General features: G+C 38.6%; 1 protein-coding gene across 1 annotated transcript in view; it reads right to left on the bottom strand.

Annotated features, from left to right (window-relative positions):
• CFAP58 (cilia and flagella associated protein 58) overlaps positions 1-25,535 on the bottom strand; it is a 57,045-nt gene extending 31,510 nt beyond the window's left edge. Inside the window, exons 1-11 of the mRNA XM_068689251.1 lie at positions 25,334-25,535; positions 23,466-23,747; positions 18,749-18,897; positions 17,636-17,792; positions 15,180-15,374; positions 12,401-12,538; positions 10,031-10,190; positions 8,199-8,281; positions 6,832-7,023; positions 3,717-3,878; positions 1,079-1,225 (exon numbers count right to left, since the gene is read on the bottom strand). Of these exons, the coding sequence (XP_068545352.1) occupies positions 1,079-1,225; positions 3,717-3,878; positions 6,832-7,023; positions 8,199-8,281; positions 10,031-10,190; positions 12,401-12,538; positions 15,180-15,374; positions 17,636-17,792; positions 18,749-18,897; positions 23,466-23,747; positions 25,334-25,342 (1,674 nt within the window). The 5' untranslated portion in view covers positions 25,343-25,535. The remainder of the gene's footprint in view (positions 1-1,078; positions 1,226-3,716; positions 3,879-6,831; positions 7,024-8,198; positions 8,282-10,030; positions 10,191-12,400; positions 12,539-15,179; positions 15,375-17,635; positions 17,793-18,748; positions 18,898-23,465; positions 23,748-25,333) is intronic.
• Positions 25,536-26,309: the final 774 nt, after the last annotated feature.

Raw genomic sequence — 26,309 nt, 5'->3', positions numbered from 1 at the left:
TGTGTCTCTGTCAGGCAGAGCCCTCTTTGAATTCTCCTATGCATCAGTATTCAGCAGAGACAGGCAGGTAGACGACCACAATGCCCTGAAGCTATTCACTAATGTGATGTCAGCCCATAGCCTTGCTAGTGAATAATTGAGTGGGTAAAGCATGTAGCAATTGTGTTTGTCGAATGGACAGCAGACAATTCTGAGGTGATGAGGCAGAATTGGTGACTAGTTAAGGCAGAAAGCTGAACATAGAAAATGAGATACTATTTGACTTCTCCATCACTGATAGAACAACTCTGAGACAGATCAGGTACAAGAGCATAAATTCATCATTTTTTACAAAGTTCTATTGGCATCTTGTCATAAATATAATGTGCTGAGAGGGGCTGAAAACCTAAGGAATCTTTGTTGCACAGCAATAAACTGCCAAAAGAAAACATTGTGGAAAGTGGTGGAGGACTGTTGAGTTTTGGGGGGTGTTGTTTGTTTGCAGTTTTTGTTTTATTACTGCTTAGTAAAGAGAAATATAAGTTACTGTGGACACTAGCTCCTTAAATCTTTTGAGAGAGCAGCAAATTGTGTTGCGATATCACCACAAATTTAATGGCATATCTAAGAATGGGCTGCAGCCAGGGCTGAGAAGTGTCAGAGCTTCAAGCTCAGGAATGTGAAGTGTAATATAATGGGGCTCACATTTAAAAACAGCAGGGGGAAAGTAGTTTAAAGAAAGGAAAACTTGAATTATAAGGGTCCACATTTAAAAAGTTTACTGCAATCAGGCTATCCCCAAAATCCACATTTCTGAAACAAAAATTGAATGTTTTAGTAAAAAACTTTAGTTAGTAAGGGTTCCAACCGGCATTCCAGGGCCTTTCTAACTATAGTTACAGGCAGAAATGAAATTTGTCAGTTACGTGGAATATTTGTATAACTAATACCTCTAAATAGTGCCGAGATCTTGTGCTTCAATTGCAGAAGATTTTTTTAAGATACAGCAAGACAACTGCCACAGACCAGGAACATGATGCAGTCTCTGAAACCATGGGAGCCATCCTTTGTAATAAGGTTTATGTGTAAGGGGTCTTACCTTCAATGCATCTTTCTCCCTCTCTGTTTGCTGATGTTCTTGATGAGCTTTCGCAAGGGCTGCTTCTTTGTCTGTGATCTCCTCTGTCAGCCGTTCCGCCTGTTGTGTCACAGCTTTTAGTCTCTTCTTCATTTCTGCTATCTCATCCTATAAGTACAGAAAGTGTGATCCCAAAAAGGGATCAAAAAATAGTAAGTTTCTGCTTGGGTGTTCAGCCTATTTCAGTTTTGAGAAATGTAACCACAATGCTTGAGAAATGTGTTGTACATACCACTAGACTTTACTTTTTAATGTGATAGAAGTTTCATTATATGACAATTTTTTTAGTTTACGCTACTGTGACATTGCTAACAACAATAATCACTAATGACTGTAATAAGCCATTTCATTTGGAGTGCTGGACACTCAATAAGAACTAGCACTCAATCCAAATTCATAACAAGATTCTGATTCTATCCATCTTTTTTCATGCTTCTAGTAGTGCTTTTCAATAAGGTTGGGTATAGTTGGGTATAAATGTTTGGGAAAAAGCTGGTTTTATGCAAATGAATATAGCCATGAGTAGGATACCTGTATGTCTTTAAGGGAGTGTAGCAAATGCTTAGCTCCATTTTGCTTTTTTGCTAGCTTATACAAAGGTGCATGGGGAAAACAGTGTGCTCAGAAATAGGAAAGCCACTGGTATGGGAATATTTAGCATATATTTTAGGCTCAAGACACAGAGCAATAAGCCTGGAAGCACTGCAGAGAGGTCAGGGCACTAGAACTATTTCTACTCCCAACGCAAAGGTGACTGCCTGTGCAACACAAAGAAACTGTTCCACTGACTGCAGTGATGGCACATGCTGTGACACGAATGGAAGCTAGTAAATTCAATCCATGGACAGACATGCTCTTCTGGATCCAGCAAAAACAGCTTTAAAAGCTGTTAGTCCTCTGCTGGAGACTACCACTTCACAGAGAAGGCATCACCACCTTTCATATGAGTACATTCTGTTTCAGTATAAAATCGTTTTAAGCTTAGATTTTCTTTCAGCACCGTCCACCATCAGTGTGCATTTACTTGCTAAATGAGAAACTTTTTCTTTCCTGAAATGCTTAATGCAGTTAAGGAAGGTCTTGAGTGAAGGCAGTCTTCAAAAACAGTACTGAGAAAGTACCAATTCCTAGTTTGACAAACCTCAAAAACAAAATCCACAGACTTCAGTTTTATCTAAGCAAGCTTGTGCAAATGTTTTACTTCTCAAAAGGAGTAACTTAGCATATTTTTAATACCATCACCAGCCTTTTTCCTTTCATGGCTAGATGGCCTGTTGCTGAACTACAAATAGCTATTTTTTCACTGCCACACATAATACTGCCTTGACCAAAAGAGCTTTTGGGCTCAGCCATCTTCTCATACAAGACTTGCTAAAAAAGTGTTATGATGAGTCAAGTAATGTATTAAAGTCTAAATAACAGCCTCTAACAACTGACCATGGACAGCATTATGTATGCCACCCTATAAACATTCAAACCCTGATGAAATTGATGAGTTCACAGCTTCATTTTGTAACCAAGCATATAGTTGCCAGTTCTTTATAAGTAAGAGAATCTATGCTGTATATTAAAATAATAATAATAAAAATAATTAAAGAATAATAATAGCACTGCATTTTTTCACTCTTATTTCTCCTGAGCGATTGTTTGGGAGCAGTGAGAACCCCAGCACTACTACCACTGACAAGAAGCAGACAGAGGACAAGCAAAGTGTTCTACCTATTTGACAAAGCAGCTTATTCCTAAGCAAATCAAGCATACAGTAGGATAGGAACTTGGACAGTTCATTCCCACCTGCTTCTCAAGCAAAACATCTACCTATGCAAAGCAGAGCATAAATTTGTAATCTACTATACACGTTTATGGTATAGAATCCTGAAATAACCCAATGCCGTAAATCACAGCTATCCAAGGTCCCAGTTTCTGCCAACTGGAATAGCATTTGTGTAGTATTTTAAATCTTTACATCGGAATAACAGGGTATTCTTGAGTGATCTGTTCTCTTCCTCTAGCATCTTAGTGAGATCCCCAAGGCAAAGATAGGAATGGAGAGAATCATTATCTGAGGAAAATGACACTCCCTGAAAGGAACAAGTGAGGTGGAAGCATTTAGTTCTGTCAGAAAATTCCCCTTCAGGTGAGAAAGTGTTCCCTCTGCTTTCAAAATCACAATATACATTAATGTGCATCTGCATACAGGGTTAAGGAGGCAATCTTATTCCCATTATACCCTATTTTTCATACACACAGACAACTCCTAAAGGGATAGAACCAAGTGCAGCCAAGAGGGAAAGGAAAATGTTTCTTCTCTGATAGAGTTGTATGAATCCATAGCTCCTTTACACCGTGGTTTTATGCATGGCTTTAAGCTGGGGTATTGCCACGTAATGACTATGAATTCCTATTGCCAGTCCAGATACATACGGTCCATATAAACTCTCAGGAACCAAAAACATTGATTTACCCAAAACACAGAGGAATTCAGAAACCACTTATGCAAGTGACCATTTAAAGAAGTGAACTTTCCTTTGAACAAATTAAAATTAGATCAGAGAATAAAACAAAGAAGGAAACACAAAGAAAAAAAGTACTCTTCTACCTTAGCTTCAACCAGATTTTTACTGTATAGGTTCCTCTCTGTTCTCACAACTTCACAGAGGTTTTGTTGCTGTTTTAGTTTAATCTCAGACTCTTGTATTTTCTTCTCATAGTCACAGATCTGAATTTCCCGTAATTCAATATCCTTCAGGTTCTGGAGGATCTGGAGCAGAAAGAAGGAAAGGAACATGATTAAGCCATTATCACAAGATTATGAGGATGGGGTTTGTCATTTTTATCTAAGACGACAACTTAAAAAAACTGTGATAAGAAGTTGTAGGTATGGATAAAATCACTTCGGTCCATGTCCAAGTTCAACCTTTCTGGATTGCTTATGTGGAAGAACATGTTATTTCAGTCTGATACCTAATAGATGTTTGTTTGTTTGTTTGTTTTTCCAAGACTAAAACTTACAGATATGCACATCTGTTAGTCTACTGAAAATGTTGCCACCGAGCTGGTTCAATAAAATCAACATAAGCAGCTTTCACTGAGAATAGGCTTAGGTTGTTTATAAAGCAAGGCTAGATTTTGTACATGGTTTTAGATGTAATCTGTACAATAAAATGGTTAAAAACATAATTCTCCAAGAAGGTCTGCATATACTCCACCAGTGTGAAATCCAGTTAGCTTCTAATAATTCAACTTTTTTTTAAAATGAACACCTGATCACAAACCATTGATCACAAACTTGACCTAAGTCTTCTTTTATCTTCTTTTCATGAATGGGGAGACACAATTATTCCCTAAAGAGAATGGAGTGGTGTAGACTATAAACTGTAGAGAGAAGATGATCACATACAGTATCAATAAATGAAAATGCAAAATTTTATAGACACCTTCATTAAACAGTTACCACCATAACAATATATAAGAATTACTACATTAAAGGAGCAAAAATATAGATAGTTTCTAATCATTATGATGGGCTTCCCAATATATATATACTTTTTTTTCTCAACGTAAGAATCTTCCTTCTGCTGTATGAAGTTGAAGGCCAAGGAGCACAAACGAGTATCATTCAAATGGAATCCAACACTTGTAGCGTTGGATAAAAAGGAGACAAAAGAAATAAAAAGGAAACTGAGGAGTGAACGTCAGGAACAATATTTTTCAAGTTCATTGCCTGAGGGAAAGAAGAATGGCACACTTAAATCCAGGAAAAAGATCAAAAGATTAAACAAAAAGCTGAGGAATCACATGGACAAAATCCAGGAGAGAAGTCCATTACAACTTCATTTCATAGCCAGTTCTCCAGACGCTGTTTTTGAAAGTAGCAATTTGAGCTATGATTTACGTTCATATGTCAAAGCGGAAGAATATAAAAATATTTACATCAGATAGTCAATAACTGCAAAGTTTGCAGTCGGCAAAGTTGTCCCTTGCTTAGCAGTAAAGCCTTGTGAGGTCCAACTATGGGGCAGGAGCTTAATTAATTGATTATTCTATCAGGTCCCTCCAAACAACTCTGGAGATAGGGGATAGCTAAATATAGAAAATTTTATTACAGCTGCAGAAATACAATTCTAGCACATTTGAAGCTGACTGCAGAGGATCCCAGGAACTGCTTACAGTGCAATACAAAAACACAGTCCCAGTTTATAACCTACTCCTGCCTTTTCCTTTTCTGCTAAAACAACCTGCCAATAGTAATCGCAGGGAGAAGAAATCAATAAGTGCAGTTTGCACTATGGTGATCACAGGCTGGAGCAAGGCTCAAAAGTAGGTCACTGTATTTGTAAATCTTTTACTTGGTTTTGATGCAATGTAAGTGCAATAAGCTCGTGGACTAAGTTTTTCAGCTTCATGCTCGTAGACTAGATGCTGACTCTGCTTTTTCAGGAATGATTAAACTCAAATAATTCTCCCTTATAAATACAGAAAAGATACATGCAATGTTTCCCAACAGAGCAGCCCTGTGAGAGGCCCAGCATCCTCAAGTATTATTGAGCTGTTAGCACACTACACCTCTCACGTTTGGTAAAGAGGGTCCAAAGGTAGGCAGAAAGTCTTAGATATTCCCAGTTTTCTTCCGGACCCTCTCACTTTTTCACCTGTATACTTCACTATCAGTTGCTGTTGGTTACCTGCTTAGCTCAATGAACCTACTCAAGAACGCAGTAGTGGTGCCATCCTTACTTGTTTGCCTTGTTCTTAACTCACAGCTATACTGATAGAAATTCACTACAAGGAAAAGATGCAAACTGGGACTTTACAACAAAGACAAAGCTCACTTCTGCAAAGTATTATTCCTAGGAAATGACAAATGGCAATCCAGACAAGAGAACATGTATCACTCAAAACACTATTTAAAAGTCCCTGGTCACACTTAAATGTAAAGGATAATTTTAAGGTGAGAAGATAGCAAATAACTTGTGAGTTGAAACAGCTTGAAAGTTAATCCCAGTAAATCAATGAGCTTCTTCAAGGGCCCTTCAATGTGATCTTCAGCAATTAATGGAACATGTTACAACCATGTTCCTGAATATACCTTCAGAAACAAAGCCATACATAATAATGGGCACCAGACAGCACAACTTTTATGCAGTGTTTCTCTGCAGCTATTCCTCCAAAATCTCTGTTTTGCAGATGAGATTGAACATCTTCTTATGTTTTACTCATACTGGGACTAATCTTCAAAATGCAGAGTCTCTTACGAAGATGTCAAGGAGTCCAGATGTCAGCTCTCACTGGCCTCAACAGAATTTGAGGACACCAGTGGCAGGCAAAATAAGGTCCTTTGCAGATAAAATAGAACAACTGAAGAGTAATTTCCAACTGCATAGAAGAGCTGCAGTTGTGGGACTCAGGTGTAAGTCAGAGGCTGGGGTTTAAACTCCTGCCTTGTTTTCATTTCCCAGATGACTGATGAACAAGAGCAATACACAGCTAAAACCCAAGTTTCTCACTGAATAAACAGCCATGGCTGAGGTTCCCTCAGAGAGACCTGAAACACAATAGCAGACAATATGCACTGACAATAAGAAATCTTTGTGAGCTGCCTGAAGACTATTGATCTGTTTCCTCCCAATGGCATGTAAAGAAATGTATATATAATCTTTACAGTTTCAAGAGCAAGAGAGCAAAGAACCACTTGCACAAAAAGCTGTTCCTACCTTCTGTTTGAGATCATTGGCTTCATTGATGAGATTCTCTCTGTCCTTCTCCAACTGGTAAATAATCTTCCTTTGTTTCTGGGCTTCATTCTTATAATTCTGGATTTCTTCTTCTAAATTTTTCCTGGACTGTTCATGGAGCTTCACCAAATTTATCTGCTTCTGAGTGGCATTTGTAGCCTTGATCACTTTCTAAGGGGGGAAACAAAATGACTCTTGAGCTGTAAAAGGCAACACTGCCATCACTATGGTGAAAATATGCCATTTTCTAAGTGGTTTATGGACTTCCTGATGTTATTATCCCTTATCTAATTTGCTCAGTAGAAATACTTGAGCCACATATCTGATTTAAAAATAAAAAATAAAAAATTCTAACAGAGCTGCTAAATAGCACTTTTTCTGATTTCAAGTTAAAACACTAATGTCTGCACTAAAAAAAAAAAAAAAAGGATAGGATTGTTTACAAGTTGTATAATTAACAACTGGAAAAACCATACCAGCTTCAAGGCATTTAGATTGTAAAGCATGTCAGTAGCATTTAAAATAACTAACAAACACAAATACCCTTATTTCTCATTTTCTGAACAGCAAGTTCAAATTGAATTAACCAAGCTTGGTTTCAAATTATGCATAGGGATTAAACAGAAAACATCAAGATCTCATCTTCACAAAATCAGCCTTGTAGTCGCCCTTTGAAATTTCTTTCCCTGCTTCAAAACAAATATTTGGAATCTGCAAAATCTGTGCCTCTTGAGTCAAGACACAGAACAGTGAATCCATACCAAGAAAAGCACCTGAGCTAAAGTCATCTTTTAGCATTGAATTTACTAGATTACACTTCAGGAATGCCCGTAAACATGAGATGCTGGCTTGCAGTACAAGAACCATGGGCTGATGGAAAATGATCAGCAAGAGAAATGGACTGAAAAACCAAGGAGTCATATTAACACAGTCTTCCAAGCTGCTACGTGGTGCGTCAAAATTTTGGTTTGTTCTTCTACTATCACAGACTTCATTTGTCTATATTAATATTAAACTTCATATGCCAGAGTCTAAAAGCACAGATGTAATCAACTCTTCAGATATCAAATAACACAGGTTTGCAAGGTGAAAGCATATAGCATTTTTTTTAACTCCCTGACAGTTTATATTTTAAAGCTTAGAAATATTTAATGTGTTTATGGGTACTAGAACTATTTCAACACACAGAAAAGAAGCAGCATAAGCATCTGCTTAAGGAAAACTGAATGTTTGACTCAACATTATTTATTCTACAACATTTCTGTTTCTCTGTGAGGGTTTAAACTACAGACATTTCATTCTCAAGCCATGAGGTTTGTTTATCAGTATTATCAATGCAAGCTCACCTTACTTAGCATATCCCTTTCCCTCATAAGCTCATTGATAGCTCTCTTGTCAATCTCTGCCTGTTTTTTGGCAGCCTCCAACTCTATAGAAAAGGAGGAAAGAGTATAAATTCTGGATTCAAACTGAACAGATGTTAAAAACGCAGAAACAACTTAGTGGCCTTACTAAACATTACATGAAGAGTTCAATTAGCTGTGACCATGTTTTGCAACCTCAGGTATCAGCTAAGGATGTTAATACTTATTTCAGTACTTAGAAGAACTCAGGCACAGTAATTAACAGTATAAGGACTCATTATATTTGTGTGCTCAAACCAAAATATCACAAAGCAGTTGAACTTTCAGAAATCATGGAGCACAGTGAAAATCAAATGCTTTTAGGGAGCTTCAAAGTGAGCAAATTGAAGCACTTTCAAATACCAGGGCATTCAGTCTCATTCTAATCCCTTTATGTGAAATCCAGTTCTCCTTTAAAGCAGTGAGATTCTATTGACTTCAGTGGAGTTAAAACTACTTGCCATGGGTCAAGATTAATATTGTGCATATACTATTAAAAAGTTATTAACCATTCCATATTTGTTTGCATTTTATTTTAAAAAGTATTATATACAGTTACGCTAAAACTGCAGTTAAGAAATGAAGTACATTGGAGTGCTAAAATGTGTCCAGTGTTGCAAGAAGACATATTATTAGTAGCCATTCTAAGTCATTCCAGTATGGATCTGATTTATTTTTTTTTAAGTTCCCCTCTCTTCTCCAATACAAAGCACGGCCTCAAGCAGTACAAGCAAAATGTTTGTGGGAAAGCTCTTCCACCCTTGCAGAGACACATGGAAAAGAGACATGATTTTCCATAAATACAGCCACAAGGAATTCCTATCTTATACATTCAATCTCTTCAGGACATAAGGTAGAAACGAGGGAGAGTAGGAAGCGACCTTTATGGCAGTATGTATCAACTTGAACTAGATGACATGTCTAGTAAAGGGTTTTTTTGCCAAAAAAAAAAAAAAAAAGGTGAGATCTCATTGCCTCAAATGTTTTTATTTTACATTTCTTTACTTTATTACTTTGCAATATTACTTTTTTTTTACTTAATTCACTTACTTAATTATTATTTACAATACTATTTAATCTACAATATTACCTTACCCAAAAAATCTTCACAAAACTTTTTTTTTGAAAATCACTTTGGAAATATGTTGATTTTTATTTTAATATGCATTTTACTTCGTAATTGATTGCATCTAAAAAAAAAGTTACTATACCCAAGAAATTTTCTTCCAAAATTTCCATTTCACAAAAATGTTGAAAGTTCTTTCTTAAAATATTCCAAATCTGCTAGCAAGCTGATATCAATACCTGTACAGCTTTAGTATACCCACTGAACAACTGAATCCATAAAGTACCAGAAGTTAAGTTTATCAGCTCACTTGCATACACTCATTTTCATGATGAATGGTTCAGCAGAATCAAAGCAATTAGGAAAAAAGTGTCCTAGCCATGTCTGGTTTCAGTAAGGTCTGAGATCGTTTCTCTCACAGGTTAGAGCAGGAGCAATACATGAACATTGGGGACAACACTCTGTGTGACATGGCACAAACTTGCACACCACAATTTCAGTTATGTCCTTTTTATTTTCACCCCACTTATTCTACATTGTGAACAATCTGTAACCCTAAGAGGTTTTAGCAAAGGCTGCCATACATTCCAACTGTCATTTGTACAGTATCATACCAAGCACTAAAGAGAGTGCTCCTGAAAGGAAGATGTACCCTGAATGAACAAACCGTGGATAAGAAGACAGATCCATTCATTAGTTAGCCACCTACCTTTCTCTAGTCCAGATATTTCAATTTTTAGGCTCTCTCTCTCATGTCCTGCATCAACTTTTTGTTCCTCTGCAACACGCAGCTTACCCTGTAGAACATCTCTTACTTTGTTCAGCCTTGAAATTTCAAGGCGCATTTGATTCAATTCCTCCTCTTTGGCCTATAAAACAGCAACAAGGAAGGGGAAGAGAAAGTGCTCATGGAAAGAAAATAGCCCTGTATTTAGTATATATTTATTCCATGAAATTCAGTGCCCTGGTAAGCAAAGGTATAAGTGTCGTGGATCACCTAACAGCAGATGATTAGCTAATTGAACCATAGGAAAAAAAATAAACAAAGGTAGGGCAATGACAATTATCAAACCTTATGCTTTAGGGCTGAAGATGTTCATTAAAGAATCCCCAGCTGCACACCTCATAGAGCACTACACAATTAGTCCTGCAGATTAAACATAGGCAGCTGTGATCTCCTTTGAAGTATTAGGGACAGTGACTGTGATGAGAATGATATCTGTACTGTGGTTCAATGGCATATCCCTAACAGCAGGGATCTGTTATCCCCATCTCTTTCATAACCCATGGCTTTAAAGGAAAAACACAAGGTAGAGTTCATCTTATTTTCTGTACAATCAGAAGAGGAAATAATCAATCAAAACACTGCATGGAGATTAAGGAACCAGTTACCTGGAACAGCAACCCATTATCACAACCGAAAATTGTTTCTTTACTTTTAAGAAGTAAATATTACTTCCCCCTATAAGTTCAGTAGTACTGTTAGCTTTTACAGCCATCACAGACTACAGCATTCCATTTAGAGCATCAAATATTGGTTCTGTAAGATGATGAATCTTGGTAGGTGAGTATCCCCTGGGAGGATATGAATCTCCTCAGTTCTTCCTGACATCAATCTTCAAAAGTTTACGAATACTTTCACAGTTCAGGTTGCCTAACACCATGCTAGAGGCACTCAGTACACTGCAGGATTAATCTGCTAGCATGGTGCCTACAAAAAGGGCATCTTAGATGACAACTGGGGTTCTTAGAAGCTTTAACAACTAGCTTAATTACTAACTGTGCAGGATGCAGGATCTTCCTTCCCACAGAAGCTTGTGTGCATGAGTTTACAAGTTCCATCAACTTTTCCAGAAATTAGAATTAGATGATGGAATCAAAGTCCTATTTTTGATGCTGTAGAGCCACAAACATAAGTCACATTTGAACATTTTGTAAAGTCTTACACAATGATGGCAATGCTAGAAGTAACAATACAACCAAATAACCTGGGAGACATGGTACTTTGTTTCTTAAATGGGTAAGAAAAATGTCCTCCCATCTGCCTAGCAAAGTACAACAGAAAACAAGCTCCTACCACACAAATCAGGAAGTTCTGCATTAGATTAGTTATGAACTGAGCTTTTAATCTGTCACAAGTTAGCTTTTATCAGTCTGACTAACAGTTCTCAATTAAAAAAATAATAATTCCCTATTGGAAAACATCGTTGTCAGGTGAATTGGCTAGCCATGACTAAGCCTTGATAAGATAATGATTTTCAACCTGAATATTCTAATATGTTCAGTGTTTTAACCTCAAAAATGATACAAAAAGCAAGATATGGTAAACAAAGGAATAACATCTAAAACTTATGCATAAAACTTACACCCTTTATCACAAATGCTCTCAACACAGCCCAAAAGTCATATGCAGGAATCATCTCATCCTTCCCCTACTGAAACCCACCAGCCTCTGCGTGGTATAAAACAACTGTTTAACAATGCAAAGTCAGACAAGAGAACAATTTAGATCAGAAAGAAAACACTGCCTTGGTTACTTATATTTCACTTTCCCAATGATTTTCAGTGACTCTGGAGGGCAAGGGCGGGGTGGATTTTAGTGTAGCAAGCAGCTCCCTTCAGTGAAGCTCTCCAGGACACCGTTGTTATAATTTATTACCATTTATTAATGGGTTTTGACAACATTCAGATTATGTCAATCACTGTAAGAAAGGAAGTCGCTGTTTTCATGTGAAGATCTCACAATTTAAAGAATACCTTATGCTTGTGAGATGTACCAAGTGTCCTTTATGAACCCACTGAGTTGAACATTTTGGTTTGTGCATTGCATGGAAATGGGGCTCCTCCAGCCAGCTACGTGTTACGCTTGCACCTGATACAGTTGCAGACTACTTCATCAGCCACCACAGAAAAAATGGCATCAAGCAACTGATTCTATTCCTAGGCATTCCTCAGATTTCCCCCAAAACTACCTGTAGGGAACCATCAGTACAAGTACTGAGATCACCCCTGTCCCAAGTGGTATGACTACAGGCAGAGGGACATGTCTGGTTGGATGGATATACCTTCTGGTACTTACTTTCAGTTCTGTTGTCTTCTGATAGACATCCTTCATCACATTTTCAAACATCGTATTATGCTGCGTACTCTCTTGAACGAGCTGACTATATTTAACCTGAATTTGCTCAAGTTCCTTACCAGCTTTTTCACTCAAGATCTGTTAGATTAAGAAACAATCCTATTAGTTCCTTTTTAATCTGATTACATCTGCAAATCCATGAAGACAGAACCTTCCATCTCCCCGGGAGATAAAAGCTGCTGCAGATTGTTCTCTGCTTAAAACCCGCTCTTCATTGCTGATGAAATTACTAATGTGGAATATGACAAACGTTCATATTGACTAGGGGAAATGATAATTTCTAATGAATAACACAGCCGGTGTCTTTTTTTTTCCGTGAGCTTAGCAGGTCTCTCTCACAAGTGGTAGATAAATATTTTAATTCTTATTAGGCATTTGGCAAGCATCACGTAACACAACCACTTGCTACATATAATTACTGAAAATCAGTATGAGATTCAAATGACTTTAATCAGCATAGGACAAGGGAACTCTGTTTCTTAGCGAGCTAATCCTACATTAATATGCCAATAACACTCCTCTGGGTACATGGCTTGCTGAGACCAGGACACAACCATTTTCTTCTCTAATTTGTCTTCAGTCATAAGCACAGAACAGCAGTTTCACAGACTGCGTGGGGAACATACGCTTCAATATTGGAACTGCTGGTGGTTTCTTCTGCTTGATGAGACTTCCTCTAACAACCATTACTCCATAAGTGAGCAAAGAACGATCACCATATTTTTCACTTCAAGCAGTAATGTGCAATAAACTGATGAAGTCAATATGCACTATGCTGTTAGAAAAATTAAAGGAAGAGAAGCAGAATCGCCCTCTTCCAACTGCACGCTGAAGCAAAGAATGTAAAAACAAGGAATATTGCTTCTTTCTTGTGTTGTGAATGCCAGGATTACGCTGTGGTTCTGGGTATTCTTTATTGCAACTTCAGCACAGGTAGGATGAAGCCTACAGTTGCTGTAACAAATCAACCTCACTGTTGTGCAAGCAATAACAGATTAGAAATTTGAGTGGAGTAAGAGCAGGCATCACAGGCAACTACAATCCAGTTGATTAACAGTAACCTCATCGCATTGCAATAGCGGAGTCACCTTCCCTTGCAGATCTCTAACTCCTGGACAGTTGAATAGCCTATGTTTTGGACAGACATTTTGTGAAAGACAATGCAATGCCTTCACAGACAACACAAAGCTACCACAGGCAATGAAACAGGGCAGTAGCCTGGTTAATTACCCCTGGCACTGTACATTATGTAAACTACTGATTTCCAGGATAATTTGGACAACTGAATGCTTCCAAAATAGGCACTTAGAAAACTTGAAAGGGACTACTTGAAAGTAGAGGAGGAAGAATACAACAGAACTAGGAATTGCAGATATACTATTTAAAAATAATGTGATTGTCTTGGCAGATCATGGAGCTGCCCTCAAAAGCTACCTCACATTCAGTGACATTCATAAAATCACTTAGGTTGGAAAAGACCCTTAGGATCATCAAGTCCAACCATCTTCCTGCCCTAGCAAGTCCACCACTAAAACATGTCCTTTAGTGCTACCTAATTAGGTGCTACCTAATTCCATAATTAGGAAATTATTCCTAATATCCAATCTAAACCTCCCCAGCACGTCTTCAGAATGTTTCTTTGCATCCTATCACTTGTCCCTTGACAAAAGAGACAGACACCCTCCTTGTTGCAGCCTTATTCATGGTAGTCACAGAAAGCAATAACATCCCCCCTCAGCCTCCTTTTCTCCAGACTAAATAACCCCAGTTTCCTCAGCTGTTCCTCATTACACTTGTTTTCGACTTCCTTCATCAGCTTTGTTGCTCTTCTCTGCACACACTTGAGCATCTCAATATACTCCTTGTAGGGAGGAGAAGTTCAGAAAAATAATCAAGTGTTCTCTTTATCTATTTATGTGAAGTATTTTACTAAGAGTCTATGTTGGGAAAAAAAAAAAAAAAAGTTCACAAATCTCCACCCTCACCAATTCAGGGACCCAAAGGGAAGATAAAGCCATAAAAGTCATAAATTTACAAGATACACACAACTCCCAAGGAAGTTTCCCTTGAGGTAGGGCTGTTTTACAGTGATGAGATCTCTCCTGCCATTTACTGAAATTGCTTCTCTGAGAGTTTCTCAAAGTCAGGGGAAATGGACTGAAAACCTGAAAATTCAAACACTTGCAGAACACTATGTTAGGACATTTCCAGATAAAGTTTTTGGAAAAAGAATGGGTAAAATCAATCAAAAAGGTTTATGAAGACAGTTCTCTGCCCTTTGACAGAAACACTTTCACAAGCTTGAGAGGTAGCTAAAAATTATTGTGACAGAGAAGGAAAAAGGGATCAGACATAAAATCATTTTACCAATGCCACTATAGTGAATCTGGCAATATATGAAAGAAGTCCAACTTGGCAAACTCTTGGTTCATCCTTGCTCTTCACAGACTTTGTCTCATTTGCTGTCATCTTCTCAGGATGATCTCTAAGTATATCATTGCAATCCACTACTAATTTCTGTGAGGAATTTTATCTGAAATCTGTCAGATGGCTTTCAATGGTTACTTATTAGTATATATATATATGCATATATATTTAAATATTTTAAAATTTTGACTTAAAATAATCTCCCTCCCTCTCCATGAAATTTCATCAATTTTCATATTTTGGAATGTGACCCTAATATTAGACATGATGAAAAGTGTGCCATGTATCCTACCTTCTGCTCTTTTAGATGCCGTTCCATTTTTACTTGTTCCTCTTTGTTCTTGTGTATAACTTGCTGTAAATTCTTGATCTCAGATTGCTTGTTGTCCATTTCAGCTTGAAGATTTTTCAGCTCCTTCTCCATTTTTTCCTTCTTTCGAGCTTCTCGTGATGCCTCATTCTGACGCATCTGGATTTCTTGCTGAAGCTATAACAATTGAGAAGATGAAAGTTTAAGTTCTGCTGCCTTTTATTTAGGAAAGTGAGGCCTTTCACCTCTTATTCTACTATGTTTGATTTTGAAAACAATGACTTCTATACTACTGTACCCATTACTACACAGAATCTTCTCAGAAGTATTTTATCTAGTGGCTGAACTAAAAATCTGGTATGAGGGAACCTACTTATTGATGACAAGGATTTGTTAAACACCAGTCAGTTCATTCAAGCAGAAGGGTCTGATAGAATTCAGACACAAAGCATTCCTCTGGAGACACAGCAGCAAATGTATTTTCTGTTGTAAGTTATTTGTGAAGTGGTACTTTCTGAATGCAGGGTTAAAACTAATTTGGACTTGATGTTATATTGCAAGGATTTTTATTTTTATTTTTCTATCTCACCAGCAGAAGCATGTATTACATTGATAATAAAGGAAAGAGGGAGATATCAGAGCAATGTTCATTTTCACAAGTGCTCTCAATCTTTCTGCTCTCAAAGTTCCTCTGCAAGAGCTTTGAAAGAAGAACTTTCCTTAATATTTGATAGAATTTTCTGTGACTTGTGCTCTCTCCCTCCCCAGAAATGTGATGGAGCAGAATCAGCAGAGAAAATCCACAGGGGGCTGATCCACAAGGAAATATCCAGTTCAGACAGGGACCAGCAATTTAAAGATGCTTTTCATTTACAGATTCCTCTCCCTCTCAGCCTGATGAAAAGTTGCCAGAACTGCCAGGGTCTTCAACAGGATCTTCAAAAAACATTGTCATTTAAGCAGTCTGAAGTGCAGAATTTCATACTGAGAGAATGGGAGGTGGTTCCATGAGCTGTAACAATCCTGTAAATCTAAAGGCTGGTGAAGTAGGTATCAGAAGATTGAGGTTGGCAAGATTCAGTAAGTATTGATGGGACTTTCACTCCTCTCTTTTTTCTCCCACGCCCACAATGCTGTCAGAAGAGCCACGATTTACATTCTCTTGTACTACACTCCCAACTAAGTGCTTTAGAAACAGAAATTAGTACTGTGTATGGAGCATGTGCTGATCAACCCTTTCCTATTTGGGATTAATAAAAAAACCTGCAAGCTAACTGCTGCTTCCACGTCATCTCTTTTTCTTTGTTTAAGTGTTCTTTTCTGCATTTCCCCTCTCATGATGTCTTGGTCCAGCCCCTGTTTATGTTCTTCTATATATTTTTCTATTCTTCATTATTGCATTTTTGTATTTTGATGTATCAGAGTTTTGTATCCCATTTTCCATCCTTCTCTGCTTTCTCTCCCTTCAGTGGGTATCCTATTGATCCTCAGTCTTCTGTACCTCCAGCTGCTATATGCATTTAAAGGAAGCTATGCATATTGCTCAGTAAAGAGACATGTCTCCTCAGAATGTCGGAAAAACAGAGAGCCTAACTTAGAGAGAAAACAATTAGGGCAAAGCAAGGGTGGAATATGACTGCTCTGTACAGAAACTGGTGAAGTGAAACATCATTTAAGCTCAAAAACAGTAGGTAGAAATCAGTCTAACAAATAGGAGGTCTCTAAACATTAGAAAAGTGGGATTCTGAAAATCACAGAATTGAAGGGGTTGGAAGGAACCTCCAAAGATCATCGGGTCCAACCCCCCTGCCAAAGCAGGTTCCTTAGAGCAGGACGCCCAAGTAGGCATCCAGACAGGCCTTGAATATCTCCAGAGGAGACTCCACAACCTCCCTGGGCAGCCTGTTCCAGTGCTCCGTCACCCTCACCGTGAAGTGAGGTGCAGAAAAAGCTTCCTAGAAGCAGTGTGGGAGAAAATAGCCTAATTAGCTTAAAGTCAGAATTTTATACATTCTTAAAAATGATCATACGGCATGATATGACAACCACTGTCAACAGCAAGGGACGTAGGTCCTCTACTCAAGCTCTGTGTTCTAAGTGGTCCTTTGGAGGCATGCAGATTTACAATGCAGGAAAGAAAAGAAAAAAAAAAGCATCTCCAGTATGAAAGACAACTGTGACTGAGGCAGAGGCACCCTGGCCTCATTCAGGGTATTAGAAAGCTGTAGAAGCAGCTGGTACATGACAATACGCTTTACAAAGGATGTAGCCAAGAAACAGAGAAAAACCATAAAAATAATTCACAACAGACTTTTTTCTGAGCACTCCTGGAAAGGTTTGAGTTGTGGAAGAACAGGTAGTAGCATACTAGTCAATTGTAGAAGGGGGGAATGGTTTGGTACAAAGCCTAAAATCACCACCCTGTGAGCTGTACAGACCTGCATTACAGCTTGTTCTGCCTCGTTTTTTGCCCTCTCTGTATCCTGCTGCTGCTCTGTGGCTTGAGTTAGACTTTGGCGTAACGTCACGACCTCTGACAAGAGTTGGTCTCGTTCCTTTGTTATCTCTTCTTTAAGTTTTAGCAAATCTCTGATACTGGAAGCAAGGAAACAATAGTCAAACAGTGTCACAAGCCCTTTCTGTTCTTCCTCCTATGCCAGAGCAGGATCCTTCGTGTGAAACCGGAGTTTAAAAGCCATTTTGTTTCATTTTAAACTCCTCTTGGATTAAGGGTCTTTTGGTCAATCAAATTATATGCTTTACCTACTGTGATCTTTAGAGTCACTGTCAATAAACCACTCTTTCTTCTTATATCCCAATCCTCAGGGGACTGAAGAAACTCTCAGTTGCTCAAAAAGGTAATGGAACAAAATTTCTTCTTCCCTGCCCACTGCAAAACCATGTAGGGACCAAACCTCTTACATTATCGCAACAAGTCTCTGCAGCTTACCTGACTGGGCACCTAACCGGGTTATGTCTTGCAGTCACCTAATGTAAGAATAAAACAGATTGCCTCTTTGGACACATTTACAATCTGAAAGAAAGTCCAAACATTGCAATGTGGATTCAAGCTCAACCTTAAAAAACAGCCTGATTGCTCTAAAAGAGTTGGAAACACCCTACAGGGCTGGAAACCCGCAGAGGAGTTGTCTGTATGGCCCTGTCACTGGACAGGGCAGCATGGAACTGGAGATCAATACAAAAGGAACTTTAAGAAGAAATCATGGAGTGGCTGAGCAGCTGGAAACTGCAGGACTGAGGTCTTGGCAAAGTCACAGCTCCCAGCCCTTTCAGGAAATGCAAAAAGCAGCCACAGAGTTGTCTTTAGAGAGACATATTTTAGTGGAAGGCTGGATGACAATGCCTTCAAATGAAAGGAAATCTCCTACCCAGGAACAGAATACTTTAGGGCCAAAATGTGAAGGAGTGGATTTCTCATGCATCCAGGTGCTTTATGTGTTGGCACATTTCCTGGAAGGGAATATCTGAATATACTAAAGGCCTTGCTCAGAGATCAGATGAGGCTTTCCCTCTTTCTCTGGAAAACTTACTTGTATTCCTGACCCAAGGACGGACCAGATTCCCGCTCCGTCATGTTAGTCAGGCGCGCAACTTCCTCTTGCAGTGAATGAATTGTTTCCTTTGCTTTCTGTTCCTTCTCATAGGCTGCATCCACCATTTTCCAGGCCTTTTCAATCTCCTAGGAACAAAATGGAAAAGACTTACAGAAATTAAATTGGGTTGAAAATGAACAACAAATTAAAAATTAATTGCCTTGCATTTTTGTTAATTAAGCAAGTCAATTTTCATGTCTTTTCATGCTCAGATTCACAGCAGTTTTCTTTGCCAGTTGTCTTTCCATTTGAATGAGGGCATAACAAGTATTTTGAGCCATTCAGACAATGTCAATTCACACTCAAAAACTCTCACTTATTTTCTCTAACACAGACCTAAATATTATCAAATCTCACTCTATGAGATTTTGGTCATGTAAATCCCACTAACATCTAAACATTTACTGAAGCTGCAGTGCCTACAGACGTCCCATATACTCAAACAGTTCACTTGTCTCTAAAAATCTTGTTAGTTGTTACAACAAAGAACATCCAAATTACTATTTTTCAGAGAAGGAAAAAAATATGTTACTCTTTCCTTTGCTCCCTCTTTGTATATTTGCATCTGTGAGGACCTAGTGCACTTTGGTTTTAACTACCTATTTAGAGAAGCTAAAAACAAAAAAAATCAAAAATACATCCACAATGAACAATATCAGATAACTTAATAATTAATGATTTAATTTAATAATTAATAATGTAATTTATGTCAAATTGTTTACAGCAGTTCTTTATTTGAACTAACATCTCTGGATCTAAAAATAAATCTATTTAATATTAAATTCAAAATGATGACAAGCTATGTTATGGTATATGGTTAATATATTTATTGAACTCTTTTAAATCAAATAAATGTAGCGCTAAGCTGTTTACTGCCTAAATTAAAAGCTCAGAGTCATTGAGCTAACAGAAGCAATAGGCTACCAGAACGTACTGAAAAGCTAACAGAATATAACATTTGTGGCCTCTTCAAGCTGGAGGGGGAATACATTTTCATTTTATTTGTTCAATTAGTTCAGCAGACACAAATTTGAAAAACCAGAGCAACCAGCTGGAGGTCAAAGATCAGGAATGTTTGTTCTCCCTCTCCCACTCCCACATCCAGCATATTAACAAAAAGTGGGCTTTACTAGTTCTGAAATTCTTATAGAAGTTATAAGCAACTACTACAAAGAACAAGGTACAATTCTCTACCTGCAAACAGTATTTTCATTACTTAATAAATTACTTGGTTCAAAATTCAGTTTGAAAAACATGCTTTTCACTTATGTGTCGAGAATATTTAAAACAGCTCTAAAAATACTGTAGTGAATTTTTGTTTTATACATTTTGGGTTCTAATTTCCATTCAAATGCAGCAATGATCACACAAAGTATTAAATATCATACAGTAAATAAAAATTTTTCATTCATTATTCTCTTACATAAAAATGTTGTAATATGAAATTTAAATAAATGCATGCTATGCTGAAATAATGGTATAAAGACATAGTGTATCATCTCAGTTGGTAAAAAAGCATAAAACATAGCCGTAAATACACATTTCAGATTTGCTAACCTGTAACAGGCAACCAATCTTTCTCTAGGAGAAATGCAAATTGAAAACAAGATTAAAGCTGATTATTTAAATCAAAGCTTCCTGATGGCTGATTAGAGTATGATTAAAATTGGTGAATTAAATCATTATGATTGGGGCTTGGGGTGAATAATATCCGTATGTCCTGTGAGGGGTCTTACTGGCTTCAGTGAGTCCTCAGGCCCAAAACTGTACTTGGGTGAGAACTCATAAAACCGATCCTCTGAAGTCCATGAGGTCACTCAGATAAGCAGTGACTGCAGGTAACCAGAAGCTGAGCTTCTTGAACTACATCTCACTTTTGATGTGTGTCAAAACAATTTTTATCAGTAGGGTTAGCATGCATGGATGATGGCCTCATTAACAGGCAACATCTAAATAAAAAAATGCTTCAGACTCCAGCGTCAGCAAAAGTGGGCTTCATTGTGATGGCTTTCTTGGTTGTTTCTTATACTTTGAGTAAAGATTCGATAAATTGCTTCCTTTAAATTCAAAAGTAAAGAGGAGGAAATTTCTGAAGGTGGATGCCTTAATTGAAAAAATAATCACATAATTACTCAGTGGAGAAAGGACTGAAAGAATGCAGAATGTGTCGTGTACCCAGGAAGTAGGAACACGCGTTGCAGTTTGTTGTATAATTAAAAATGGAACTATACTGGGTGTTTGCATTTAAAACAATTCAAAAAAAAATTGGAGAAGTACTCTGGGAAATGTGAAGCAGAATTCATAAAATGTGACTGCTTTACTTTTTTTTTTTTTCATTAAATAGCCCCAAAGATCACATTGGTTTTGCTGCAAAGAGACTGAGAATTAATGAATTGTTTATTAGTATACTGGATTGATTCCTGATTCCCCTGGAAATTGAAAACTTGGTAACTATAAATTCCTGTTCTAGGGTTCTTCCAGTGCAGCTGTATGGATCAGTTTCCCTATCAATGAAAAAGAGAGTTGTATTCCCCTAGGGGTCAGCTTGGCCCTTAGTTCCCCTGACATGACTGTGAACAGCAGACTATTACGTCCAGTTCATTAAAACCACAAAACAGAGCACTGAAGTGCCATCAGACAGTAACAGCTATTGATTATTATTGACTTGGGTCCTACCAGCAATTGATTTGCACAGTTAGCCCCTGCCCCTATACAAATCCTACTGATTACAACCAGGCTTCACAAGGAGAAAAATATCGCCTCTGCAGCTCAGTTGAAACTTTATTTGTATATGAACCAATGACCCAGAAAAGGAAGGCTGTAAACCTGTTACCCGGATGACCTATCAAGTCACCAGGATTTAGGACCTTAATTTGAAGCAAATATACTGTTTTTCTAGGAACAGCCCACTGGGATTCTTCTAGCACTTGTAAATAATGAAACACTAGAACATTGTTTGTCTAATTTAGCGCTGAACAACATCATATTTGCTATTTGAGCACTTGAACCTTCCTCAACGTTTGCCTTAGGCACCTGTGAAATACCTTTTTTGAATGTTAGTAAAACTGCAGTCTTCTCTTCAGAAAGGAGAATAACATGAAATATGAAGGGTGTACCTATCAAACCCCCAACACATGAGGTGAACATCATAAATAACATCCAACTAATTCTTGAACATTTAATGGAAAGACTAATTCTCCCAGCCAAAATGAAAAGTATCAGCGCTGTTTACTTGTCCCACATCACACAACTGGAATTTAAATGTCAAAGGGTGTGTATTGCACGTTGCTTCTAACGGGATCATATTGTCAAGCAGCTTTCTCACTACAAAATCTCTTAGCTGCTTCAACAGCAGGTGATATTGTTAAGCCATACCTCACCTTAGCTTCAATTCAGCTGTTGATGTTGGAAAGGCTCTTATTTTTCCTACTCTTGCACTCAGTTTTATGACATTACTAAGATGATGTTGTCTCAGCTTGGGAACATCCTGAAGGATTGCCTCTGATACTGTTCACACTCAGAGTATAGACATGTAATAGCAGACAGCCCCCTACTAGGGTTTTGGATTAGTGGCAGAGAAAATCAACAAGATTTTATATGTGGTTTTCCACCTTCCTGAGGATGCTTCAAGCAGTACCATGGGCTGGCAAGCTGCAGCCATAGGGTGACAGCACTGCTAGTTATACTTATTCTGAGTTTATTTTCTTTGGAATTCTATGGACAAGAAACTTCATGTTAAAGAAGGTCTCTTTCTGCAGTGCTCATATTGTTACATTGAATTTATTTTACTAGAACAAAGTAAGTATATAGCATAAAAAATGTAAATCACTATTATGAAGCATTTAAGAACATTGTAGCCTCTTCTACCCTCAGAAATTAACACTTTATTGCAAGGCACGTAGGTTTCTCAACTAAATGCTAAATTAAAGTCTAGCTGGGTAGTGCAACCTAAGCGTTTAAACCATGAAGAGGAAAAAAGTTCAAAGTACCATCTTCTGATGATTTTTCAGGTTTAGGTTCATGGTAGTAAAGCCTCAGTATGAGGCTAAAAACATTGATTATTCTTTAGCAAGTCAAGCACTTTGACAGAATTCAAATCAATAATGACAAAGAACACACCAGAGTAAATTGATGAAGTAACACTGAAATGCTATATAGGATTCCTTCTCAAAAACACCATAAAACATTTATTTAAGTGAGCTGATGACACTTCCCTGGTCTACAATCCATATTTCAGCATGTAAGTAGATTTTTCATAGTCTGGCAATAATTAACATCCAAGCAGCAATTCAAAAATATTAATGAATGCAGTTTCAAAAACTGTGCTAGCTGGAAATGCAGATATGCTATTTTATAGATATGGGAAAGCTTAAATGTAAACTATCATTTAGTACTTGACAACTGATGGAATTAGCTTAGTTTTATCCCTGTGCAAATAAATACACAATTTGCCTGGGAGGAGTAACAATACCAGGCTAAGGAAACAAAGCCGTTGGTAGCAAAGCAGAGGTTAAGAAACTGGAGATGCCAGCTCTATGCTTAGTTCTCCAGATAGGTCTCTACATAAAATAAAGTGTTCTTGCAGATAGCTTTCTTATTACCATGTTTTTCATTAACTATATCCTATCATATTTAATTCTATTCAAAACTTTACCGCCTTCATTGATGATATAGTTTCCCGATCATCCTTAGTGAGCTTCGTAAGTGCAGCTACTTTAGATGAATTCACCACAAGCTCAGCGTTCAGCTCCCTGCATTTTTCCATGAGACGCTTCTCATTTTCATGGGACTTCTTCAAAACAGCATGGAGCTTTTCATATTCTATTTGGAATTTTTCCAGAGTTTTATCTCCCTTAAGTAGATTGATGACTTCTTGGAAGTCTTTTTCCAGTGCTTCAAATGCACTTTCTTCTAAATATGGTTTGGCAGACTGTTCCTGAATGAAATTAGATAGATAATCAATTAACAGGAGGAATTGAACATCTCAATTATGACCCCCAAATATAAAAAAAGCAATACACTGAGTACCTAACAGCTCCTAAGACACCATGACAAAAAAAAAAAAAAAATCTGTAATAACCGTGGTCTTGCTATGGTATAATATGCACATTTCAGGCTATTCTTCAAATTGATTTCTCCTGATTTTACTGAAATAACTTGTGCTTTAACAGTCAGAGCTCCTGCAATTGAGTACCACAACTATTTTAATGATAGGTCCAGAAAATATTGTGGCAGTGTTTAAATAATACATCAGCTATTGAGGTAGGCCAGTATTTTAGCTTTAATTCTTCTCAGTTCTCTACACTGTAAAGTCTGATTAGTTTACTCTTTGCATGCAAATAGTGCCAGCAAATCACTTCCAGATAAGCACATGTGAAAGCATCAGTAATGGCAATGCAAGCAAACCCATTCCCTGCAGAAAGTGCTTCTGTTAAACCTTTCACGGTGGGAATATCCAATTTAGCTCAGTTCTGAAGCCAAATTTTGCCCACTTAGTTTACGGACACCAAATTCCACTAATGTTTTCCACAACTGCTTAAAATAATTTCCATTATAACCTTCAATGGCATGCAAACACACCAAAGGGAGGTGTACGGCCACTTCTCAACAGTTTGAACTGCTAAGAAGCAAGATAAATCAGCCCACGGGACGCTTCATTCGGTCACAGATGCTTCACTTCCATTACTGAAGTCCATTCACAGCTACCTGGAGCATCTCTGTGCTGCCATCTGAAGCCTACGTGTTTCCTTAAAATTGCATCTTGGAGGGAGGCTGACGTGGATAGGAGCACAGATCTCCTGCCAGCATCTCCAGGCAGTGAGACACGGCTCCCCGAGGCACAGCACCCTCACAGACCTGCCCTCGTCTCTCTGCCCTTGAAACCAAAGGATTCAAAAATGGTTCGGGTCCCTGCTTGAACACAAACAGCTTTGACAGAAAGGCAAGAATCTTTAAAAATAAAAATCTGACAGCAAAGACTTGTTTCAGTTGGTTTTAAGGGTGTGCACATTTAAACCACCAGGAAAAGATGGAATTAAAAGCATAAAACTAGCCTCTTACGGCATGAACACAAGCTCAGGCTATGTAATATACTGAGAACAGGGGCAGCAGCCCCAAATCCTCCTTGCCAAGTCTCCAATTTCATTATTTTTTTGTATCTGTGTCAGAAACTTCAATGAAAAAAACAACAAAGGGAAGTGAAATGTTAAAAACTGCATTGTCATTAGTGCAGAAGGGTGTTAAGTGTGGAAAAGGGAAAGCCTTGGTGCTTCAGTTTTGATCTCATTACATTTGTGATCATACAGAGAGCAAAAAGCGCAATAACAACATATGAAATATATACACAGCAGGTATTCCTACAGTCTGTGTTACTACACCCTGCATATAAATAACCTCTCAACCACCGACCCAACTGCACTCTGTTCTCAACAGCGCCTCGACCCTTCAACAGGTGTAGGGGCGCAGGCAGAGGTGGAGGGGTCGCCATTACGCCACGGCGGGCGGGTAATGGCGGGGGCTCACCTCAGCCATGGTGCCGGCGGGGCGGGAGGCGCCGGGACGGGGATCGGGGCCGGGATCGGGATCAGGGCCGGGATCGGGGCCGGTGCCGGCCCTGGTGGTGCCGAGGCGGCCGTGCCGTCTCCTAGGAACGGCGGCAGGCGGGTCTGCGCTGTGCCGCCATGGAGATGGCGCGGCTGGAAGGAGGGATTCGTTCCCTGCCGGGTGCCCTGCACGGAATCACAGAATATCCCACGTTGGAAGAGACCCGCAAGGATCATCGAGTCCAGCTCCTAATAGATCTAATAAAGGACATCATCTAGCCCGACAGAGCCTGATTGTATTCAAAGACCATAACAGCTATAACAGACTAGCAGTTTTATTTCAGGGGTAGCCAAACGATCAGCGGGGCCAACTTGCTGTGGGGAAAGGGAACCTCGAAGAAAGTGCCTAGCACCTTATTCAGTCACAGCAGCTCCTTCACAGACACAGCTCAGAGACCACAGGCTCCTCAGGGAAGCCTGCAGAGGGGCTGCACCACAGCCTCTGAGCTAAAAGGCTGATCCTTAGCCCACAGCACAGCTCACAGCATCGTTGAATCATTTAGGTTGGGAAAGACCTCTAAGATCGGCAAGCCCAACTGTTAGCCTAGCACTACATGGGTCAACGAGATGCAACTGCTCGGCAGAACAAGTCAAATCAAGGCACAGAAGAAGGCAGGGTCCTGTGAAAGGAATTAAGTGGGATTTGGGGGTGCTCAGCCCTGCTGGGGTGCTTTGCTCAGGTCACACTGCTCCCCTGCATGGCATCTGCCCAGGGGTTGAGGCCTTGTCCCTACCAGGAAAGCTGGCAGGCAGGCACAGGCTGCTGCTGCTAAAATTATTATTTATATATTTTTTTGCTTTCCGTTTGTGTGTAAGCAGCAGCACTGGCCCAGCTGCAACTTTTAGGGGAAGTTATCTTGTTGGCTGTGAGCAGACAGCAAGGCATGAGCACATCG

The sequence above is a fragment of the Anas acuta genome, chromosome 7 (genome assembly GCF_963932015.1).
Source record: "Anas acuta chromosome 7, bAnaAcu1.1, whole genome shotgun sequence".
NCBI classification, from domain to species: domain Eukaryota; kingdom Metazoa; phylum Chordata; class Aves; order Anseriformes; family Anatidae; genus Anas; species Anas acuta.
This window is presented reverse-complemented; position numbering and strand designations above follow the sequence as displayed.